We start from the raw sequence: 18,693 nt of genomic DNA, 5'->3' as shown, positions 1-18,693 counted from the left end.
AAGCAGCACTTTACCTGCACTTCTCACAATATGGTCTCCTCTACATTGGGGAAACAAAGCATAGACTGGGTGACCGCTTCGCACAACATCTACATTATGCCCATTTAAAAAACCATGAGCTTCCAGTTACCCGTCACTTTAATACACCACCCTATTCTCTGTCTCGGGGTTGCTCCAGTGCTCCAACGAAGCTCAGCACAAGCTGGAAGAACAACACTTAATTTTCCACTTGGGGACTCTGCAGACCTCCAGACTCAATATCGAGTTCAATAATTTTAGGACTTGAACTCCCCCGTGTCCTAGCCCTTACCACACAAACTAGGCCTTGTTATCACATGACATGACACACTACCTATTGCGAGCCACTAACAGTCTCCATTAACAGCTATTCACCCTCCCAGCCACATCGTTATCGACTCTTTTATCTGTCCAACTGTTCCTCTCTCTCTTTGGACCCTTTGCGGAAGGATCATCGGACCCGAAACATTAAATTTGATCTCTCTTCACAGATGTTGCCAGACCTCCTGAGCTTTAACAGCAACTTCTGTTTTTGTTTTTTTTTAATTCAAGTTTGGTTGAGTTGTCTGCATATTAGACTGGATTGCTGAGGGGATGAATGCAGTGAAAAGGAGCAGTTCAAGATAGAAGGATTGGATCTCAGAGTATAGGAACAGATGATAGCTTGTGTGCGTGTGTTTGTTTGAGGGGAAAGGGCTCACAATTGTGAGTATTCTGGCCTTTACATGAGGGGAGTTCATAACCAACAAGAGCACTGAAATCCACAAAGCAATGTGCTCTTAGATAAATTGGAGACAGAAATAGTTTTATAAAGTGGCTGAACAGAAACAGAGGGAGGATGAAAGGTCATCAGAAACACTGGGACAGTAACACATAGAGAACATAAAGAAAGGGAGATCATCCGACATTGCAGTAGAAGTCTACAGGTCACGCTCAAGGACTCAAAGCAGAATCTTTGCCATTTTTGATCCAAAGTCAACTGCGCAATAATAAGCCAGAGTGGCTGCTACCGTGTGTGAAGTGGGTGGAATAAGTTATTATTTTGTTCTTTGTGGAGGAGTAAATTCTCTGAATTTGAGATCTTCCCGAGGCAATTACATAAGTCATGCGTCCACTGATTCAGTAAAACCACCCATCCATTAACAAATCATGCATTGTTCAAAAATGAAAATTACAAATTATGACCTCAAACAATCATGACCAATACACTGTCTATGCTAATGCTTCTTTGTCATGGCAGTTAAACAAATGTGATCAAACAAAGTCACTTAAAGCATTATTGGGCTCGGCATTTCTGAAACACATTCTATAGCTATCACTGGAAAACAACACTTCAGAGTTGCCATATTTGCACACTGAACTGTAAATGTGCAAACACATGGCCTGTAATGTTCAAGGGTGTCTTCTGTGGGAGACAGAGGTAGTGACAGGGAAAGAGAGAGCTATTGAGGTGGCTTACTTCCAGAATTCGACTCCGCCAATATAGTATGACTGCCATAGTTGTGAAACATACAATTGTACAAGATTACATAGTTCAGACCTCCTTATCAAGGTGGGTGTATGGAATGCTCTGCCCCAGAAGGCTGTGGAGGCCAAGTCTCTAGATACTTTCAAGAAAGAGTTGGATGGAGCTCTTAAGGATAGTGGAATCAAGGGTTAAGGGGATAAGGCAGGAACAGGATACTGATTGAGTATGATCAGCCATGATCATAATGAATGGTGGTGCTGGCTAGAAGGGCAAAATGGCCTACTCCTGCACCTATTGTCTATTGTCTACTTATGAAGCTGCTCTGCCACATGACACATAACACTTGGCTTTCTTGTGCTTGATGTGAAGGCTGAGAAGTACCATTAAGGAAATAAAACTTCCTTCCCACAGTGCAGGCTCAGATTAAGAATGCTCTGGACCATCAGCACTAAACTGTATCATCTGTCAGAGATGGACTTGCACTCAGTAGGACTCGGTGGCAAGGCCACCCCCAAGAGCTGCAGCTGCTCGTCCCATGGTGACTGGAATGGTATCTGAAATCATCAACCCACAAAATGCAGCCAAGATATTATTATAGTAATTTTCTCCAGATCCCAGCTAATCATATCCTTCCTCTGTGGCAATGAGAGTCAAGCAGCCTGAGCAGTGGGATTCTTTGCCATTGTTAGCTTTCCCTGGGTTCCGGGTGTGACTCCTTGTATTCATGTTGTTTTGTGAGTGGTTTGTCACCAGTCTGCTTTCAATTTGGTGTATCAATTGTCTTTGGCAAACCGGCCTACTGTTTCTCTGACACTATACATTCGAATAGTCATCATGGCTAGGACCATGGGATTGTCATGTGCTTGGTACCTGAACTCCGGCAATCCTCAAGAGTTCCAGAGGCCTGGAGTATTTGTTCCTTGATCAGCAGCAGAGTCGTGGCAGTGATGTGCTCACCCCAGAATGTGTGCTGAATTTACATTAGATAGCCAACACACCAGATCTGAGCTGAGGTGGACGAAGTAGGCGAAAGTCTTGGTGGGAGTAACTATGATGTTTTGACATATTTTTGCTCTCATAGTTTTGTCGTGCCTCCTCACAGGCCCTGCTGGTAAGCTCAATAGCCTTGGCTGCTGAGTGACTAAACGACTGAGAAAAGCCATGGTCTGTACAGACCTGATACTCCAATATCACCCGCACAAAAAAGCATAAGTTTTCCATATTTGATGGAGCTGTCCAGTTGGGAAGCGTCCCGGATAAATAACCTCCCCGCAGCCTCGTCCACAACTGCGAGCTGCCTTAAATTGTTAAGTTGCAAATACGCCTGCTCTCTTGAACTAGCAACAAGATCAGTCTCAACTCAAATGGAGACAATGATCTTGAGACAATACCTCTTGCCCTACTTAGAGCTGAGTTCGATTGTTCCACCCAAAGAATGTATTAACCCAGTAGTGGATGTCACTGATAATGTTGTTGAAGAGATCATGTGGGCGGCCCACCCACCAGACAATATAAGCATTACTACTCAAACCTTCTACAATAAGAATGATCAGATGCTGAAACAGGGAACAGAGAATTCATCATACATTTATGGAAGGAGTCGTTATGAAACCAGCATATGACAGAACATCTGTCTGAGAGGTAGTGATCCATTACCCTGTCAATGGGTTGCTCTGCACAAAATGCGATGCTCTCTTCTGGACGGTGAACCTAATTGAGATCCATATGACCGAAGTACATCAAATAGAGAACATTCGAACAAAATATTCACGCTGAGAGAAAGCAGGAGAGTATCACGCAATTTCCTGCCATTACACTAAATGCAAGGGTAAGAAACACCCCCCTCAGCAGGAAACGTTCCATGCAGCGCATGTGACCAACAGTTCACAACCCAAGCTGGACTTGGCCAACATGAGAGGCATCAACATCCCATTCTTTGTAATGAAAATCGCATCAAAGCAGCACTCAAGGTCAAAGGTAAACCAGGAAGAAGTGATCGCATATGGTCTCCAGATGAAATATCACTCCTGAGAAAACTTGACAAGAAATTTGAAGGAGGCAAATTTATTAATAAGGAGATCACTAGCATCCTCAAAACAAAAACACCAAAGCAAATCTCTGATAAATGCAGAAACCTTGGAAACACCCTGGCAGAGGTCCAAACCCGAATGATGTGAAAATAGCAGAGGATTCATACAAATCTGAGGCATAGAATGCTCTCAATAATTCAGAGGAATCAAACCTGCACTAAAGATCTCATCATAGACCACTAGCTTCGATCCCTAAGCATAAGGACACAGGCAACCAATTGAAACAAGCTGAAGATCTTGTGGGTGTGAGGAACAACCCAGACACTCTGGCCCTTGGGAGCGGACTAATGGAAAGCATAACTGACCTACTCATGAATGGTGAAGATCAACCGAAAAAAACGGAAAAGGCCTCGAGGAGGTCAAACAAAAAGAGACACAAAGACCAGCAAAAATACCGATGTGAGAAAGAGATGGGCAAGACACAAAGCCTTGTTCAGAGTGACGCAGCAGCTCTACGAAACATACAGATGCCAGCTGGCATGATCTATTTCAGATCATGGGGGCGCCAAATTCATCCGCTTGTCCTCTCCCAAAAGAGGAACTGGAAGATTGTTTCTGAGAGAAATTGTCTGTCCCAAACAACAAAGCAAACATCAGTAAATACTCTCAGTATACCGACAAAGGAGATTACAGATCTTTGAGACCCCTTGAGGTTGAAGCGGTTGAGATGGCCATCAAGGCAATAGATGAGTACAGTGCCGCAGGACCTGACAGCATGAAATTAGAGGATTAGATTAGATTACTTACAGTGTGGAAACAGGCCCTTCGGCCCAACAAGTCCATACCGACCCGCCGAAGCGAAACCCACCCATACCCCTACATATACCCCTTACCTAACACTAGGGGCAATTTAGCATGGCCAATTCACCTGACCCGCACATCTTTGGACTGTGGGAGGAAACCGGAGCACCCGGAGGAAACCCACGCAGACACAGGGAGAATGTGCAAACTCCACACAGTCAGTCGCCTGAGTCGGGAATTGAACCCGGGTCTCAGGCGCTGTGAGGCAGCAGTGCTAACCACAGTGCCACCGTGCCGCCATGGATATAAGATCCATCCATGAGGAGGAGGAAAATTGTCTACTTCAACATTTCTCCCTATGGTTAAAATCAAGTACAATATTGGAATCTCTAAAAAAGAGCTGAATGATTTGATTCCTAAGTGGGAGGATGGAGTCTGCCTGAAAAACATTGACAACTGGTGACTAATAACCATCAGTCCTGTGCTGCTGTTCACGGAAATAAAGCACCTTAGTGAAACAGTCAAAATTAACCCAAGATGGAAAGGGTTTCTAGCAGCTACTCCCGGGTGCAATGAGAAAATTGTTATCCTACAGAATATAATTAAGGGAGCAAAAAACAACCAGAAGGACCTAGTAGTTGTCTTTGTAGAACTGGTGAAGGTATTTGACTCAGTTGGGCATGAACTACTCTTGAAAACCCTGCAGAGAACACAGCTCCCAAAAGCCTTTGTGGGCCTGACCAAGGACCTGTACACTGGCAACACAACAGTGGTTGAAGGGAACAGAACTTATACCACACCAAAGCCATTGAGAGGGGTGTAAAAGCGAGTGACCCACTCTCACCCATATTATTTAACATTGCTCTGGATCCATTGATATGCTGGCTGGAAAAAGCCAACTCAGGAGTTGCTATGCCCCTGGGAGGCAGAAGAGTTCAACTGATCGGCTTTGGCCTTGGTGGACGGCAGAGCCCTTCTGAGTGACTCTCATACCAGTATGGGAAGGAATCTAAAACTGCTCCAATCATATTGTGACCTTACAGGCCTCAATATCAACATTTCATAGACAAAAGGCTTAGACTTTCCATTTAAGAGGAAGACCTTCCTATACAATCATTTTGACAATTGGAAGCTTCATGATGACCTTATTTCCTATATATCCTCAGGAGAAACTGAGAAATACCTGAGTACCCATATCAACCCGTGGGCAGGTGTGTCAGAAGGACAGTGGAAGGAGAAGCTTAAGACATGGGTAGGTGGATTTCAGGCAGCATCTCTCTGACCAAAACAACGCCTCGAAATCTTGAAAACTCATGTCATCCCCAGACTGTATCTTCACTTGATCCTTTCCGAAGTGTCTCTGAATATGCTCACAAGACTGGTTCGGATAATACACAATGCCACATCTTCCACCTCAGATCAACAATGGAATCCTGAAATCCAGCAACAGGAACAGCAGGATGGGCATCCCAAAACTGGAAGTGCAGATTCTATCGGCAATCATCCACAAAAGTGAGGTACTGGAGATGTCTAAGGATGTGGTCATACGGGCCTCCTTTCAGCATTCAGGTGAAGGCAACAGTGACACCATTGAAGGACTGCAAATGCTCAAAGTTCTCAAGGAAGTGGAAACCTTCCTGCCGGACACCCAAAGTCATACTGAAAGTGACATGGACCTGATAAGCCTCATCCAGGCAATTATGCTAGCACTTCGTGAGGCAGACACTGGTAACAGAAACCAGCAAAAGATATGCAGCATGGTGAGATTGGGAATTCAAAAAGTGGCGAATGCTTGAATGCGAAGGAGCGGACATTCAACCTACAGAGATGACAAAATCTCAAAACTTGTGGATTAAACTGTATTTCAAATGAAATCCTCATGGCTCATAAACAGCCTGCTCTTAAGAAGTGATCTATATCCAACAAGATCTGCACTATCAAGGGGAAGACCGAACACAAACAAAACACGCAGAAGATGTGATGCTGTAAGTGAGACCCTTTCATACATCTCAGGCTGTTGCTTATTTGTTAAGAACTCAAGAATTAAACGCCATAATAAGATTGTGTACCAGTTGCAAAAGTACGTCTGTAAGTATGGCTGGACAACATACATTGAGCCATGACTAGTGCAAAGGACAGCCCACTATGGAAACCCGACCTCATATTTAAGAAGGATCAAAAGATCATGGTAGTTGATGTTACAGTGTGTTACGAAAATGACAACAAAGCTTTGGAAAGGGTGGGGGAAGAGAAAAAGCTGAAATCCAACCACCGAGATAATGGGATTGACGGGAGGCTCTGAGTCTAAGTTCTTTGGCTTGGTAATGGGTGCTCAAGGCAAGGGACTGGGTCTCAATAATAGCCTCATGAACTTCCTCAGCATCGAAAGGTTCCAAATATCTACCCACAGACAACCAGACTTACCTTATCATTTACACTTGAATTACTACAACTCTTCAGTGATAAGTGAGCAAACGAGAAATAAATGCCGCAGACCAGCTCCAGCTGGAGACAATGACCAGGCCAAGAAAAAAAATTAAGGGTGCAGGTCCATTAATTTAACAAAATCAGTACAAACACTGGACTGATGGTACAATCACACCTTGCCCCAATTAACATCAGTACGACCCGGACCCCGGCCCATTGTAATGCTAGAGGATAGACATCATTGGCGAGCGACGTAAAGACTCAGAAAAGGCACTCATGTGAGTGTTTAATAATATTCCCTAAGGCTTCATTGGCTTCCTCCTCAGAGCTGAAGGTGAAGCTGAAAGGAACTGGTGCTGACCTCTTCTTCACCAAGATTTACTGGGTGCCTTTAATAAGTGCAGGTGAGAAGAAAAGTTACTAATTTTGTAAGAGAGATAAAAGCTGGTGCTGGTTAAGAAGGAGCTGGTATTGATGATAATGGGTGAGCGTGCAGCACAGTGAAGGATATTGGGTCGGTTGCGATGGAGATCTCCCCATTTGCAAAGACTGTGGTCGTGCACAATCCAAGATCTTTTTCTTATACAGTCAGTGCTTCTATAATGCAATGGTTGCCTTCTTGTGTGACCCTGCGTTATAGAAAATCCGTGAGCACTTACAAGTGTTAGCGTTGTAATCGCACTACAGCCCACACATGTTTTAAAAGACTGCGCTGTAGAATGAGTGTCCCCAATTCATCAGTTGCATTCCAGTGAATTCGCGTTGACGAAACACGCATTGTAACAGAATGACCTGTATTGCGTGAGGAGCCTTCTTTCCAACACCTTTCCTCCTCCTGCTGTTGGTCTTGGCCTTCTCAGTCCAGAGGTCAGTCGTTTTTACCCAACTAGACAAAAGCAGTGATTGAGTATGATAAAGTGGTAGAAACAGCAATTGTTAGTAATGTCTGAGCAGGAGAGATGGGAAGGTGCTCCCAGTGAGTAGGGAGTAAGTGCAGAGGGCAGGTAGGTCTGGTAATTTTGTAGGATGGGGTGGGTGAAACTATTGGGTGGACATGATGCAATACTGAAAATTGTATTCCATGAGCATTAGTAAAAGGAACATGGTGGCCCTGTGAATGTGAAATAGCAGAAAGAAGATTTTGACACTTACCCTCATGGAGTACTGAAGATCATTAAATTACTGCCTACACTCCTGGGCACTGCATTTCACCCAGGATGCTGCACTGACCCAGGCCACCATTTTATTTCTGGCATAATCTCCTTTTGCCAGTCATCAAGATCACAGCGCTCTCATCCTCTTCATCATTCCATCCACCATTAGCTGTCAGCAAACAGCAGCTAACCTATCTTTCTGGGCCATTTCTTTGGGGATAATGGTTTAGGTCCTCAGGATGAAGGGCTGGCAGCGTTTGAGGTTGTGTGCCACTGGGCTTTAAATACGATGCCAACAATGCGAACACTAGATGGTCTCAGCAGTGGCAAGCCCTTCACCTATCCTGATACATGCTTACATAAGATGGGCACCAAACAATCCAATGTTTGGTTAGTGAGGTGAAGAGCAGCAGATTACATTGGTAAGGCACAGTTGGCGCTTAATGATCATGCTTCACTTTCTCATGGACAAGATGGAGGTCATTCAGAGGAGGCACCAAGATAAACCCACCAAATAGGTGACCAAAATTTTATTGAAGATTTAGTAGGTTTTAAGAGACATTGTAAAGGAGGAGAGGTGAAATAAAAGGTACCATGGGTACTAAATGAATACTAGGAGACACAGTGATATTTGCAGATGCTGGAGATCAGTGTGTTGCGGGAAAAGCACAGCAAGTTAGGTAGCATCCAAAAAGCAGGAAAATTGATGTTTCACGCCGGAGCCCTTCATCAGGAATGAGGCTGGATGCCTTGGGGTGGTGGAGAGATAAAAAAATGAATACTGTCTAAAGCTAATGGCTAAAATAAATAAGTTTGTCTCTGGCTTCTCTTTCTCTCTCTCTTGCTCTCTCTCTCCCCAGCACACAAACACACACACATCTCATTCAGAAAAGGAAGGAGATTTTATAGAAGGAGTGAAAAATCACTGTATCCTGTGAAGCAAAAGTCCATTCTTTTACATCATATCAAGCTTAAATCCCATTTACTTGCCATCGTTCCATATATTTTACTACCTTTACATCAAAACCTCAATCCAAAGCACACAAATGCTAGATCTCTGACTAACTGAACTCATTGTAGCCCTCATGCAACAACAACATTAAAGAATGGATTAAACTAACACCAATGTTTTATGAAACCAATCGATAAATATATTATGCCACTAAGAAACAGCTGTAAAGGAGTGAAAAGACTGATTGCTCTCTCCCATCATGCCCACTCCAAAGACAAATGTTGTGCAAGAAAATACTCAACTAATAATTTTTAATTCTTACACTAATTAGAGGCTTCATCCATGGAATTTGGATAATGTAAAAACAGAAATTAATTTTCGAGTTTGTTCAACTTGTTTACCCTTCTGATGTTGAAGTGCAAATTAATGGGACACGAGAAAACTCATTTCTGATTCATTCAAAGTTAGAAATGAACACTTAACTTTAAAAATAATAGCAGGATAAGCATTACCTCATGAACTGTGTACACGTTGAATTGAGAACTTTAGAAGTTTCCACCATATCACAATATATAAAAATATGGACATTAGGGATGTCAAAAAAAAACACTCAAATTAACAACAGAAATTTGAAAAAAAGAGTATAGTCCACGAATGGTAAACATAATCTTTACCAAATATTTATGTTACAATCTGTCTTTTAATCTTTATCACAAAGATAACAGAATGAATAATCCAACAAGTTAAACAATTGAGGACAGAAGTACTTTAGTACACAGACTAAAAAAGAATGAAGCAGATTTTCAGTGTGGAGCTCCTGCATGTAACATATGTTGGTATTCCTAACATAGGATCTGTAAGATTATACTTATAATAAGATCACTTTAATCAGTACAAGTTGTAATTTTATTACAGTAGAGGCTCATTTTCTGGTGTTAAACACATTCTAAAACATCCTTTGTGGTATGATTGTGTCAACTGAATTTGAAAAAGTATCAGAGATAGTATACACATATAATTGCAAATGTCTGTCGTCTATATCAGTTTGGAAAAAGAAAACTTTTTTTAAAATCAGATTTTTTAAGTGTACACATCAGTGAGAAAAATTACATTTCAACAACCAAATATATTCTTTCTCTTTGAACAGAAATATTGATGGCACTGGACAAAAAGTGTATCAGCTCTCACTCTGACACAGATTTAAAGCCATTCTGGAATATCTGTACCAAAGACATTGGTAAGTTACGAATTACTCAAGGGAACCTATTTCATTTTACCTGGGCAGAAATCCTGAATTCACCATATTCTTTCATAAGATCCTGAGTTTCTTCAGTAGTTTCCCCAGCAGAGGTATGGGTGGAGAGGTAATATTCGCCTGTTTCTTGGATCCAGTCCAAAGCCTGTTGGGTGTACAGGAATTAACAATAAGGTAAATGTTCCACCTAAAATGGCAAAATTCTTTCCTCAAATTCAGTGGCATCTGTTTGTTTTAGTCCTCCTCCCATTATCATTACATCATGATAAAACTTGAGCTTCACACGAAAAAAAGAAATCACAGAGGACACAGCTCCATATGTAAAATATTGTATTAAACTGCAATTTATTATAGCAAGTCTTTGCCTCTTCCCCAGAGCTGGTAATCAAACCTTTGGAGAAAGAAATGAAAACAAAGTACGAAAGCTTACAGTGTTGCTTTTACTGTGCTATTCCTGATGCACACTGAGAGAATATGTATTTAAACTTTGTACTCCTCATCATGATTTCTATCCAAAACCCTTTGGTAATATTATTTATAGGAGCTCCCTTGAAAGATTATATGTTCATCACAGTTTTGCTTTCTTTGAAACAGAAATATGTACGCACTTCAAAGAATGCAAAAAAAATTACCAAGGCTTCAGGTTAATAATCAACAAAGGATTGTGTAGGTAACACATACCTGTTTAGCACTTCTTTCAAACACCACATACTGCTGACATTGGTCTAGTCTTCTCTTTTTCATTGTCCAGAAATGAAGAACTCTGTTCTCTCTCTGGAGCAGCTCACTCAGAATAGCTGCAAATCAAAATGACACCATCACTTCCTTGAATTCTGACAGCATGTGGGGCTATTTTTCCAATATTAATTTCTACTAAATGTTTTCATTTGCTCAGAATGATGAAATAAGATTCAATTGCAGTGCAGTTAAAGATGAACTGTCAACATCAGGAAGCTCAGAGTTAAAAGACAAATTTGTGATTAGGTTAGAACTCAAAATGTTTATGTAAAAGTAAAGTGCTGGAAGGTAAACCAATGAAAATTCATTCAAATATACCCTCCTGGATGACAACATTCAATCAGGGAGTTTTAAACAATAGAAGTTTTATTTGGATTATATGCAATAAAAACTAGCTGAAGAAGATAAAATTAACAACAAGAACAAAAAAAAACAGATTCTAACTGTTGAACAGCAATCTAAACTTACAAAATGTTATTATTACTTGAACTAACAAGTTGCTGGACAAAAATGAATATAGTTAATTTTCTGAGTAACAAAAGTGTCCCAACTGTTCAACTTTTCTTGAGCCAAACCCACCTTTTACTTGCTGTTCAGGGCCTCTTGTGTGAGCAGCCACACCAGGCATACTCACATTGTTCCTATGAATGTACTTCAAAAATACCTCAGCATTCCTACGCGCCAGAGTGCAGGCCTGTGAACACAAACAACAAGCTCATCAGAATCCATGTTCCCTTCAAACTGACCACACCAACTCCTCATCATTCATGCTTTCCATACATAAACACAGAAGGAGTGATTTACAAAGCAAGGAAATAGTGGCTGCCCTTCCCATCTGATGCCATGCTCAGGGGAATGTGTGTCCGTCACTGCAATCTGAAGCAGGCAGGAGAGCAGTTCCAAATGCAAGTCACAGTCTCAGCCAGCTGTCAGAAACCATCAGCAATTTTTAAAACAAAATGGCAGGACCTTGTGTCACAAATGCTATGCCCATTCGGACCAGGCAATGGGCAGTCTAACAAGGGACCATTAAAAAATGGATAGATGCTTAAAGAATACAAATCTCATGACACTCTGAAACAGATTGGGGAGGCAATTTTGAGGAAACATCCACCCTGAACCCACAAGTACATTACAACCTGTAACTGAGCAGGTTTCAATCCATCCTCCTCTTTCATTAACCAATTCCACACCACACCACCTCTCCATACCACAACATTTTAGTGTTAATTTTCCATTTGGTTCACCCACAGAGTCCCGGGATATTCCACTCCCCAGTTTGGCATGCTGCCCACCAGTGACCAAAGAGCACTGGGCAGCACACTGACTGTATTGGAAGCCCAAACCAAAACATTATTCAAAATTTTCCGTACAGCCCATGTGACAGATGCCCAGCAAACTTACAAATCTGCTTTGGGTGAAATAACGACAGTTGGTACTTATACAACCCTTTAATGTAATAAAACATTGTAAGGGAATGGAGATTTCAAACAGTCATTTTGGGCATGGTGAGTTATTAACTGTCAATATCTTTATAAAATTTGTCACTAGTATGGATTTTTTAAAACTGGGCCAAGAATTAAAGGTTAGGTAAAAGATGGAGCAAGTTTTTTTCCAGCTTTACGCACAGTATACAAGCTTTACTAGAGAATGTTTAATTGGTTAATTAGGTAAATAGTTCAAACTAGTTCAAGCAGTGTAGCTCCAAAAATACAGGAGTCTCTGTGTAGTTTGCAAACTGAATGGAGACTTCAAGCAAAAGGAATTTTCAGAGGAGAGGTATTTTACATTTCCTTTCTTCACTATCCAATGGTGGGCTCCTACTTTGATACAACAGAAGATGAGGAGGTATTTCTTCACTCGGAGGGCGGCGTATCTTTGAAATTTTCTACCCCCAAGCTCAGTTATTGAATAGTTCAAGACAGAAATCAATAGGTTTCTAGAGACTCATGACATTAAGAAATAAGAAGATAGAGCAGAAAAATGGCATTGAAGTGATGATCAATTATGACCTAGAATGGTGGAGTATTCCACAGTCTAGGTCCTAAGCTCTATATGCTTTCCCTCAACCTCTCCGTCTAAATGGAGACTATGTGACCATTGTCAATTGTCATAAAAAGCAAGCAATCATCTTTAGGCAAGGAAATCTGTCAACCTTATCTGGTTTAGCCTACATGTGACTCCAGACCCACAGCATTGTGGTTGACTTTTAACTGGTTTCCAGACGATTAGGGATGGCTAATAAATTCTGGCCTAGCTGATGATGCCCACATCAATGAATGATTAAATAAAAGTCAGCAATGCAATCTGATTGCTTACATTGGAAGCAACTATCATAATGTTACATTCATCCTTTGGCAAAAGGGGGAACCTGAAGAAGAGTTGGAGCTTATTGAAACTGGATGCTGGAAATGCTTCAAAGGAGTTAGAGGAGGAACAAATGTTCACTACTGCTTTGTCCAAGGTTTTTATATATCAACAAAATAGAAAGAAAGTTAAGGTAATAATTAAACAATTAGTAGTTGTTTATTTGTCAGTTATTCAACTGGAAGCATTTAAAGACAATAATTGCTGAGTTTAATTAATTGCAATGTTGCGTTGCAGGGTTCTGAACATTAAAGGAGTAATTTTCCAAGGCTGTACTGATAGGAGGAAAGCTCATCAGCCATCAGTGCAGTAGCATCCCAAATCAATAAATTTATAATGTGCTTTGAGCCATCGCATTATTTAGCCATAAAGGGAATCAGAATCCAAACTGAGAAGCATGTTTTATTAATGAGCAATATCATTAAAATAATTAATTGTCTTATTAATCCTTTCATGTTCAAATGATAAGTGCAGTGAAAATGTTTCCAGTTGCGTGGAAAAGCAGAATTAGAGGACTTAAACATACAATATTCACTAATGAATCCAATAGGGAATTCAGGACAAAACCTCTTAACATTGATAGACTAAGTGTGTTTGGATACGAATCTCATGAAGACAAGGAATAGATGAGGTAAATAGCAAAGGTGCATTTAAGGGGAGATTAGATAAACACCTGAGGGAGAAAGAATTAAAAGGCTAGAGTGCTTGAGTTAGACAAAGGGCAGTGGAATAAGATTCATGTGGATCATAAAACCCAGAATGGACTAAATGGTCCATATTGCACATTTTTTGTAACATTTACTTCTAAGTAAGTTTAAAGCACTGATATAAAAAAACCCAAAACAATCAGTAGATGACCATTTAATTCAGGGAGATTACAGGTTGGTTAAGAGGGGAAATTGGAAAATGTCACACCCTTACAGTGGTTTTAACAGTGGAGGCAGATAGCAGGGTACTGAAGTACAGGGATTTACTTTATTTTAAAGTCTCCTCAAGAAAATACAGTGGCGGTGCCTTTAATAGAATTAATGGAACCATTGCCAAATATTTTATGCACTGTTTAGTCCACTTCTGATGAGGACTTTATTTTGTTTGGACAGAACTTAAAGCACGTTACTTCTACTGTGGCCACTTGAGTGCTTTAAAAAGGGCTTGAAATTCTTGAAGACAAAGTATGTGGAAAGCCTGAATTCTGTTGGGAGTGGAGAATGTCAGAGAGAGCATGCCACAGGCAGAGTGAGCACTGCAACAACATTTCAGGTTGAGCTCAGGTACATTGAGATTTTTCCAGGAGCTAGCATGTGATCCAATGAGGCTTCAGGAAGGGTCCCAGAAGTTTCCAACAGAAACTTTCTGGAGGGGATTATATTTTAAACACAGATAGTTCTTCTACAATGCAATGGTTGTGTTCTTGTACAACCCCACATTATAGAAACAATGCTTAAAGTGTTGGCGATGTAAAAATTTGTGCTTTAGAAACAGTGTCCCCAATTTGAAAATTGAATTACAGTGAATTCATGTTGATGAAATGCGCATTATAGCAGAACAACCTGTACTTGAAGTTTTCTTTGTAAGGAGTAAAAATTCAAATAAGAGACAGCATGTCCTTGTGACCCCCAACTCCCTGCCAATGGAATGGCTTGATGCCAGCAAATTTGGGGTCACACTTTTGATGCAGCCTCCAGCAGTCAGCTTGGCATGTTAGAGGCTCAGGTCTGGAACTAGGGGGTACTGAGTTCCAATCCAGGACATGTGTTGGCAGAGCAGGCCCTCAGGAAATTCAGACCATAACTTTTTAAGCAGACTGGGAAAGATAAATTACCTTAAGAAAGGCTTCTTTTTGTTCCAAATGCTTGCTTATTAATGGTGTCACATGGTCAGTGTCAGCATTTGGCCCCAATTTATCTTGGCCTCTACACCAGTCTTCATCCCTTCTGTACTCTTGTTCCAGACTCTCAAGGACACTGCACACCTGATAACAGGGAACAAACATCAGAGTGGACAACTCAACACACACAGCTTCCAAGATTAAGCAGTTATATGGTCAAGGACTACCATATTGGCCTTGACTCAATAATAGCACTGTCACCTCTAAGTCCCAGGATCAAGGATCACAATCCAACAGCACATAATCTAGATTAATATTTCAGCATAATGCTAAGGGGAGAGCTGCACCAGAAGAGATGATTTTTCTTATAAGAGACGCTTTCCAGTTCAAGTCAATGAAAAATACCGAAGTATTATTTCTAGTGGAAGAACAGATCTCCTATAATCCTGGAGAAGACATATGTCTGTCAGGACCTGGTGGATGGATTGCAACTCTTCACAAAATAGAGCCAAGAGTTCAGGAGAGTTGACACTGGAAGCTGGCATAAATATCTGTCTCATTTTGTTGCTAAGTGACTAATTATCTCAGTTATACTCTGAAATTATATTCACAGTGCATGGAATTTATAAACCAGAGCTCATCTGTCAAATATGACTTAAGTAAATTTGTGAACACAAAGTACAAGACACAATCAAGTGGAAACTCATTATAATGCAGCATTTATCAATAAATTAGTGAAAAACATTTATGTTTTTTCTGTTATAATTCAGAATTTCAGAATTTAAATATCTATGTATAATGTCTAGATAAAATGCATGTTTGAATTTTCTACCTGTTCAGATGTCTTATAGAAAGCCACAGATGCGTTAACCAGTTTGAGTCTGTCTTCCATCTTCAGCATTAGCTGTTGCCAGTGAAGTGCTACTTTCTCAGCACATTCTCTGATGGCATCTGAGTCATAGTGGCCAGCTTGTAGCATGGTCTCAGCCTTCTGCTGTACTTGAAGGGCACTTTGGTGGGTTTTCTGTAAAGAAGTGGCATGAAAGAGGGACTATGTGTAGGGAGGAAAGAGAGGTTTGCATAGAAATGCCAGACAGATGGTAAAAGGGATTAGGTGTGAGTAATGAGATGTAGGAAAGTTAAACATTTTTAAAGATTTGCAATGAAGTGTTAATTCTAATAACCAACAACAATAGAGAGGGACAATATCATTTTAAGGGACGTAACAAAATTTGCATTCTTGACATACTTTGATCTTCATAGTTAGGATCTGATTTTATCTCAAAGTGTTTAAAAGCATTAAGTTTAAAATTGAGGTCAGCAGGGGCTCATGTGAATCCATAATTACAGTTGCTTTTTAATTGTGCACTATATGGAGAAGGAGAAATATGAGTGATCTAACATTCACATGGATTATGTCCAATTTAATTTGTACATAGAAAAGTAGTGGATCTAGTGGCAACAATGTTTTGGTAATATTTCCCTCATCTCCAGTGTTTTCAAAGTCAAAATAAAAAGCCATGGAAAATGATTCCACCTTGTGTAGCCTGAAAAGTAGCAGTGGAAGATTTAAATGCTGTAGATTTTATTTTTAAAAATGTTCTATCTCAGCATGGACCTGTCATCTCATCAGTAGAGATGCAAGGTAAGAAAAGTGCCCAAAATAACTCTTGGTTTTTGTTTTATATTTGCCTCCCTCTTCTGCCAAACTCAAATCCACTGAAAAGGGTTTGAAAATAGAGCTCCATAACAAGGTGTGGTTTTGTTCTGCAAGCAAACAGGTTGCAGATGTCACGGTCAAATAGTACTTGCCTACAAAATGAGAGAAAAATAAATCAAGACCTTCCTATCAAAGCCCTTTGTTAAACTAGTTTACTCAAAAAAATGTTGGTGGAAAATAGATTAACAGATTGGCAGCTTTATGATGCAAGAAGATGATTTTGGATAAAACATCAGGCAGTTTGGTGTTTCTTTTTGGACTAATCAATTGCCAATGTCAATTTACAATTAACAAAGGTAGGGAGAGGAAAAACACCCAGAAACTATAGACCAATCAGTCTAATTTTTTTTGTGGGCAAGTTACTAGAATCTTTAATTATGGATGGAACATTAGACAAATATGAACAAATCATGTAAGTATTAGGTTAATTGTTTGAGACTATCACAAAAAAATGTGGTATACAATATATGGGAATGTCTTTGGATATTTTTAACATGGACTGAGAGCTTAAGGTCCCTGCACATTAGTACCCTTATCAAAATGGTGTCCAGGATATTTCACACTGGAATTGTGCACACATACCTCCATTGCTTTTTTGAAATCTTAACCAGTATTCATAGCACCAAAACTGGGTTTCAAATAGCTGAATACTACAACTACAACCCTAAGCTAGAAACTGTGTGTGGTGATGTACTTTCTGTTATCGTCTCTGAACAGCCAATCTAATTTTAAGGCTCTGTCCCACCCTTGCAAATCATGTGACCATTTAAAATAACTCAGCATCTTAAGGTAATCCCGGCATGGAGGGATTGTCTTACGAGTAACGGCTAAATAGGTTGGGACTTTACTCTCTGGAATTTAGAAGAATGAGAAGTGACCTCATTGAGACACATAGGATTTTTAATGGGATTGGCAAAGCGAATACTAAAAGGACATTTCCGCTCATGGGAGAGTCTTGGACTAGAGGGCATTGTTTCAGAATAAGGGGGTGCTAATAAACCAAAGGTGAAGCGGAATTTCTTCTGTCAGAGAGTTGAGGATCTTTGGAACCTCTTGCCACAGACAACTGTGGTGGCAGAGTCCTTGTTTCAACTAAATGCTGAGTTAGATAGATTCTTGATCAGTAGGGATATCAAGGGTTACAAGGAAAATGCAGGAAAACGGATATGAGGAATGTTGGATCAGCTATGATCCTATAAATGATGGCGCAGGCTTGAGAGGTCGAACCGCCTACTCCTTGTCCTATTTCTCAAGGTGTTAAACAGCTCAATTAGATCACCCCTTAATCTTCCATATTTGAAAGAATGTGAGCCTATCCATTGCAATCTATTCTTATAATAGACACCCTTTAATCTCTGTCTCATTCTGGAGAAATTCCATTACCCTTCCATTATTAATTAACCTTCATGAGATGTGATGCCCAGAACTGAACATAGAGTCATAAAAACAGTCTTATCAGAGTGCTGCACAGCTGTAAAATGAACTTTTACCCCAATGAACAATCAAGACTGTAAATATGGCCCTGACATGCAATTCTTCAGGATAATGTCTTGTGCACTATTAAATGGGAATGAAGGAAACAGAAATATAAGGATGGCCTATTTGTCATTAATTACTGGAATACTGAAACAGGAGAAGCAGGGGAAAGGGCAAATCATCACACAGAATTTTCACTTGGAATTTGGTATGAAAATTCAGGTAGAAGATACCACTTTTACAAAGCAAGAGTTTTTAAATCATTGACCTTAAAATGGCTTTTGTTGAAATTTTGTCTGAAATAATTCAGAAAAAATCATGTAAGCTTAGCTAATAAAAAGGAAGTTAGGTATTCCAATAAATTCAGTATGATCCATTGTGATTCCATCAGTTGTACTGCAGAAATGGGTTGTTAACACCTTCTGGCTTATTTTTATTACACTTTACTTGATGCATTAG

At 40.3% G+C, this 18,693-nt stretch overlaps 1 protein-coding gene across 3 annotated transcripts in view; it reads right to left on the bottom strand.

Moving 5' to 3' along the window:
• Positions 1–18,693, bottom strand: part of kalrna (kalirin RhoGEF kinase a) — a 744,968-nt gene that overhangs the window by 280,498 nt on the left and 445,777 nt on the right. For 2 of the 3 annotated variants that reach the window (XM_060827251.1, XM_060827252.1), the window contains exons 2-6: positions 15,871–16,062; positions 15,033–15,182; positions 11,423–11,537; positions 10,787–10,902; positions 10,128–10,250 (exon numbers count right to left, since the gene is read on the bottom strand). In XM_060827251.1, the coding sequence (XP_060683234.1) occupies positions 10,128–10,250; positions 10,787–10,902; positions 11,423–11,537; positions 15,033–15,182; positions 15,871–16,062 (696 nt within the window). Of the gene's footprint in view, positions 1–10,127; positions 10,251–10,786; positions 10,903–11,422; positions 11,538–15,032; positions 15,183–15,870; positions 16,090–18,693 lie in introns of all 3 variants that reach the window. The other variant, XM_060827256.1, reaches the window with a different exon arrangement.

The sequence above is a fragment of the Hemiscyllium ocellatum genome, chromosome 7 (assembly GCF_020745735.1).
Source record: "Hemiscyllium ocellatum isolate sHemOce1 chromosome 7, sHemOce1.pat.X.cur, whole genome shotgun sequence".
NCBI lineage: Eukaryota > Metazoa > Chordata > Chondrichthyes > Orectolobiformes > Hemiscylliidae > Hemiscyllium > Hemiscyllium ocellatum.
Note: the sequence above shows the minus strand (reverse complement) of the source record. Positions and strands in the feature narration are given on the sequence as shown.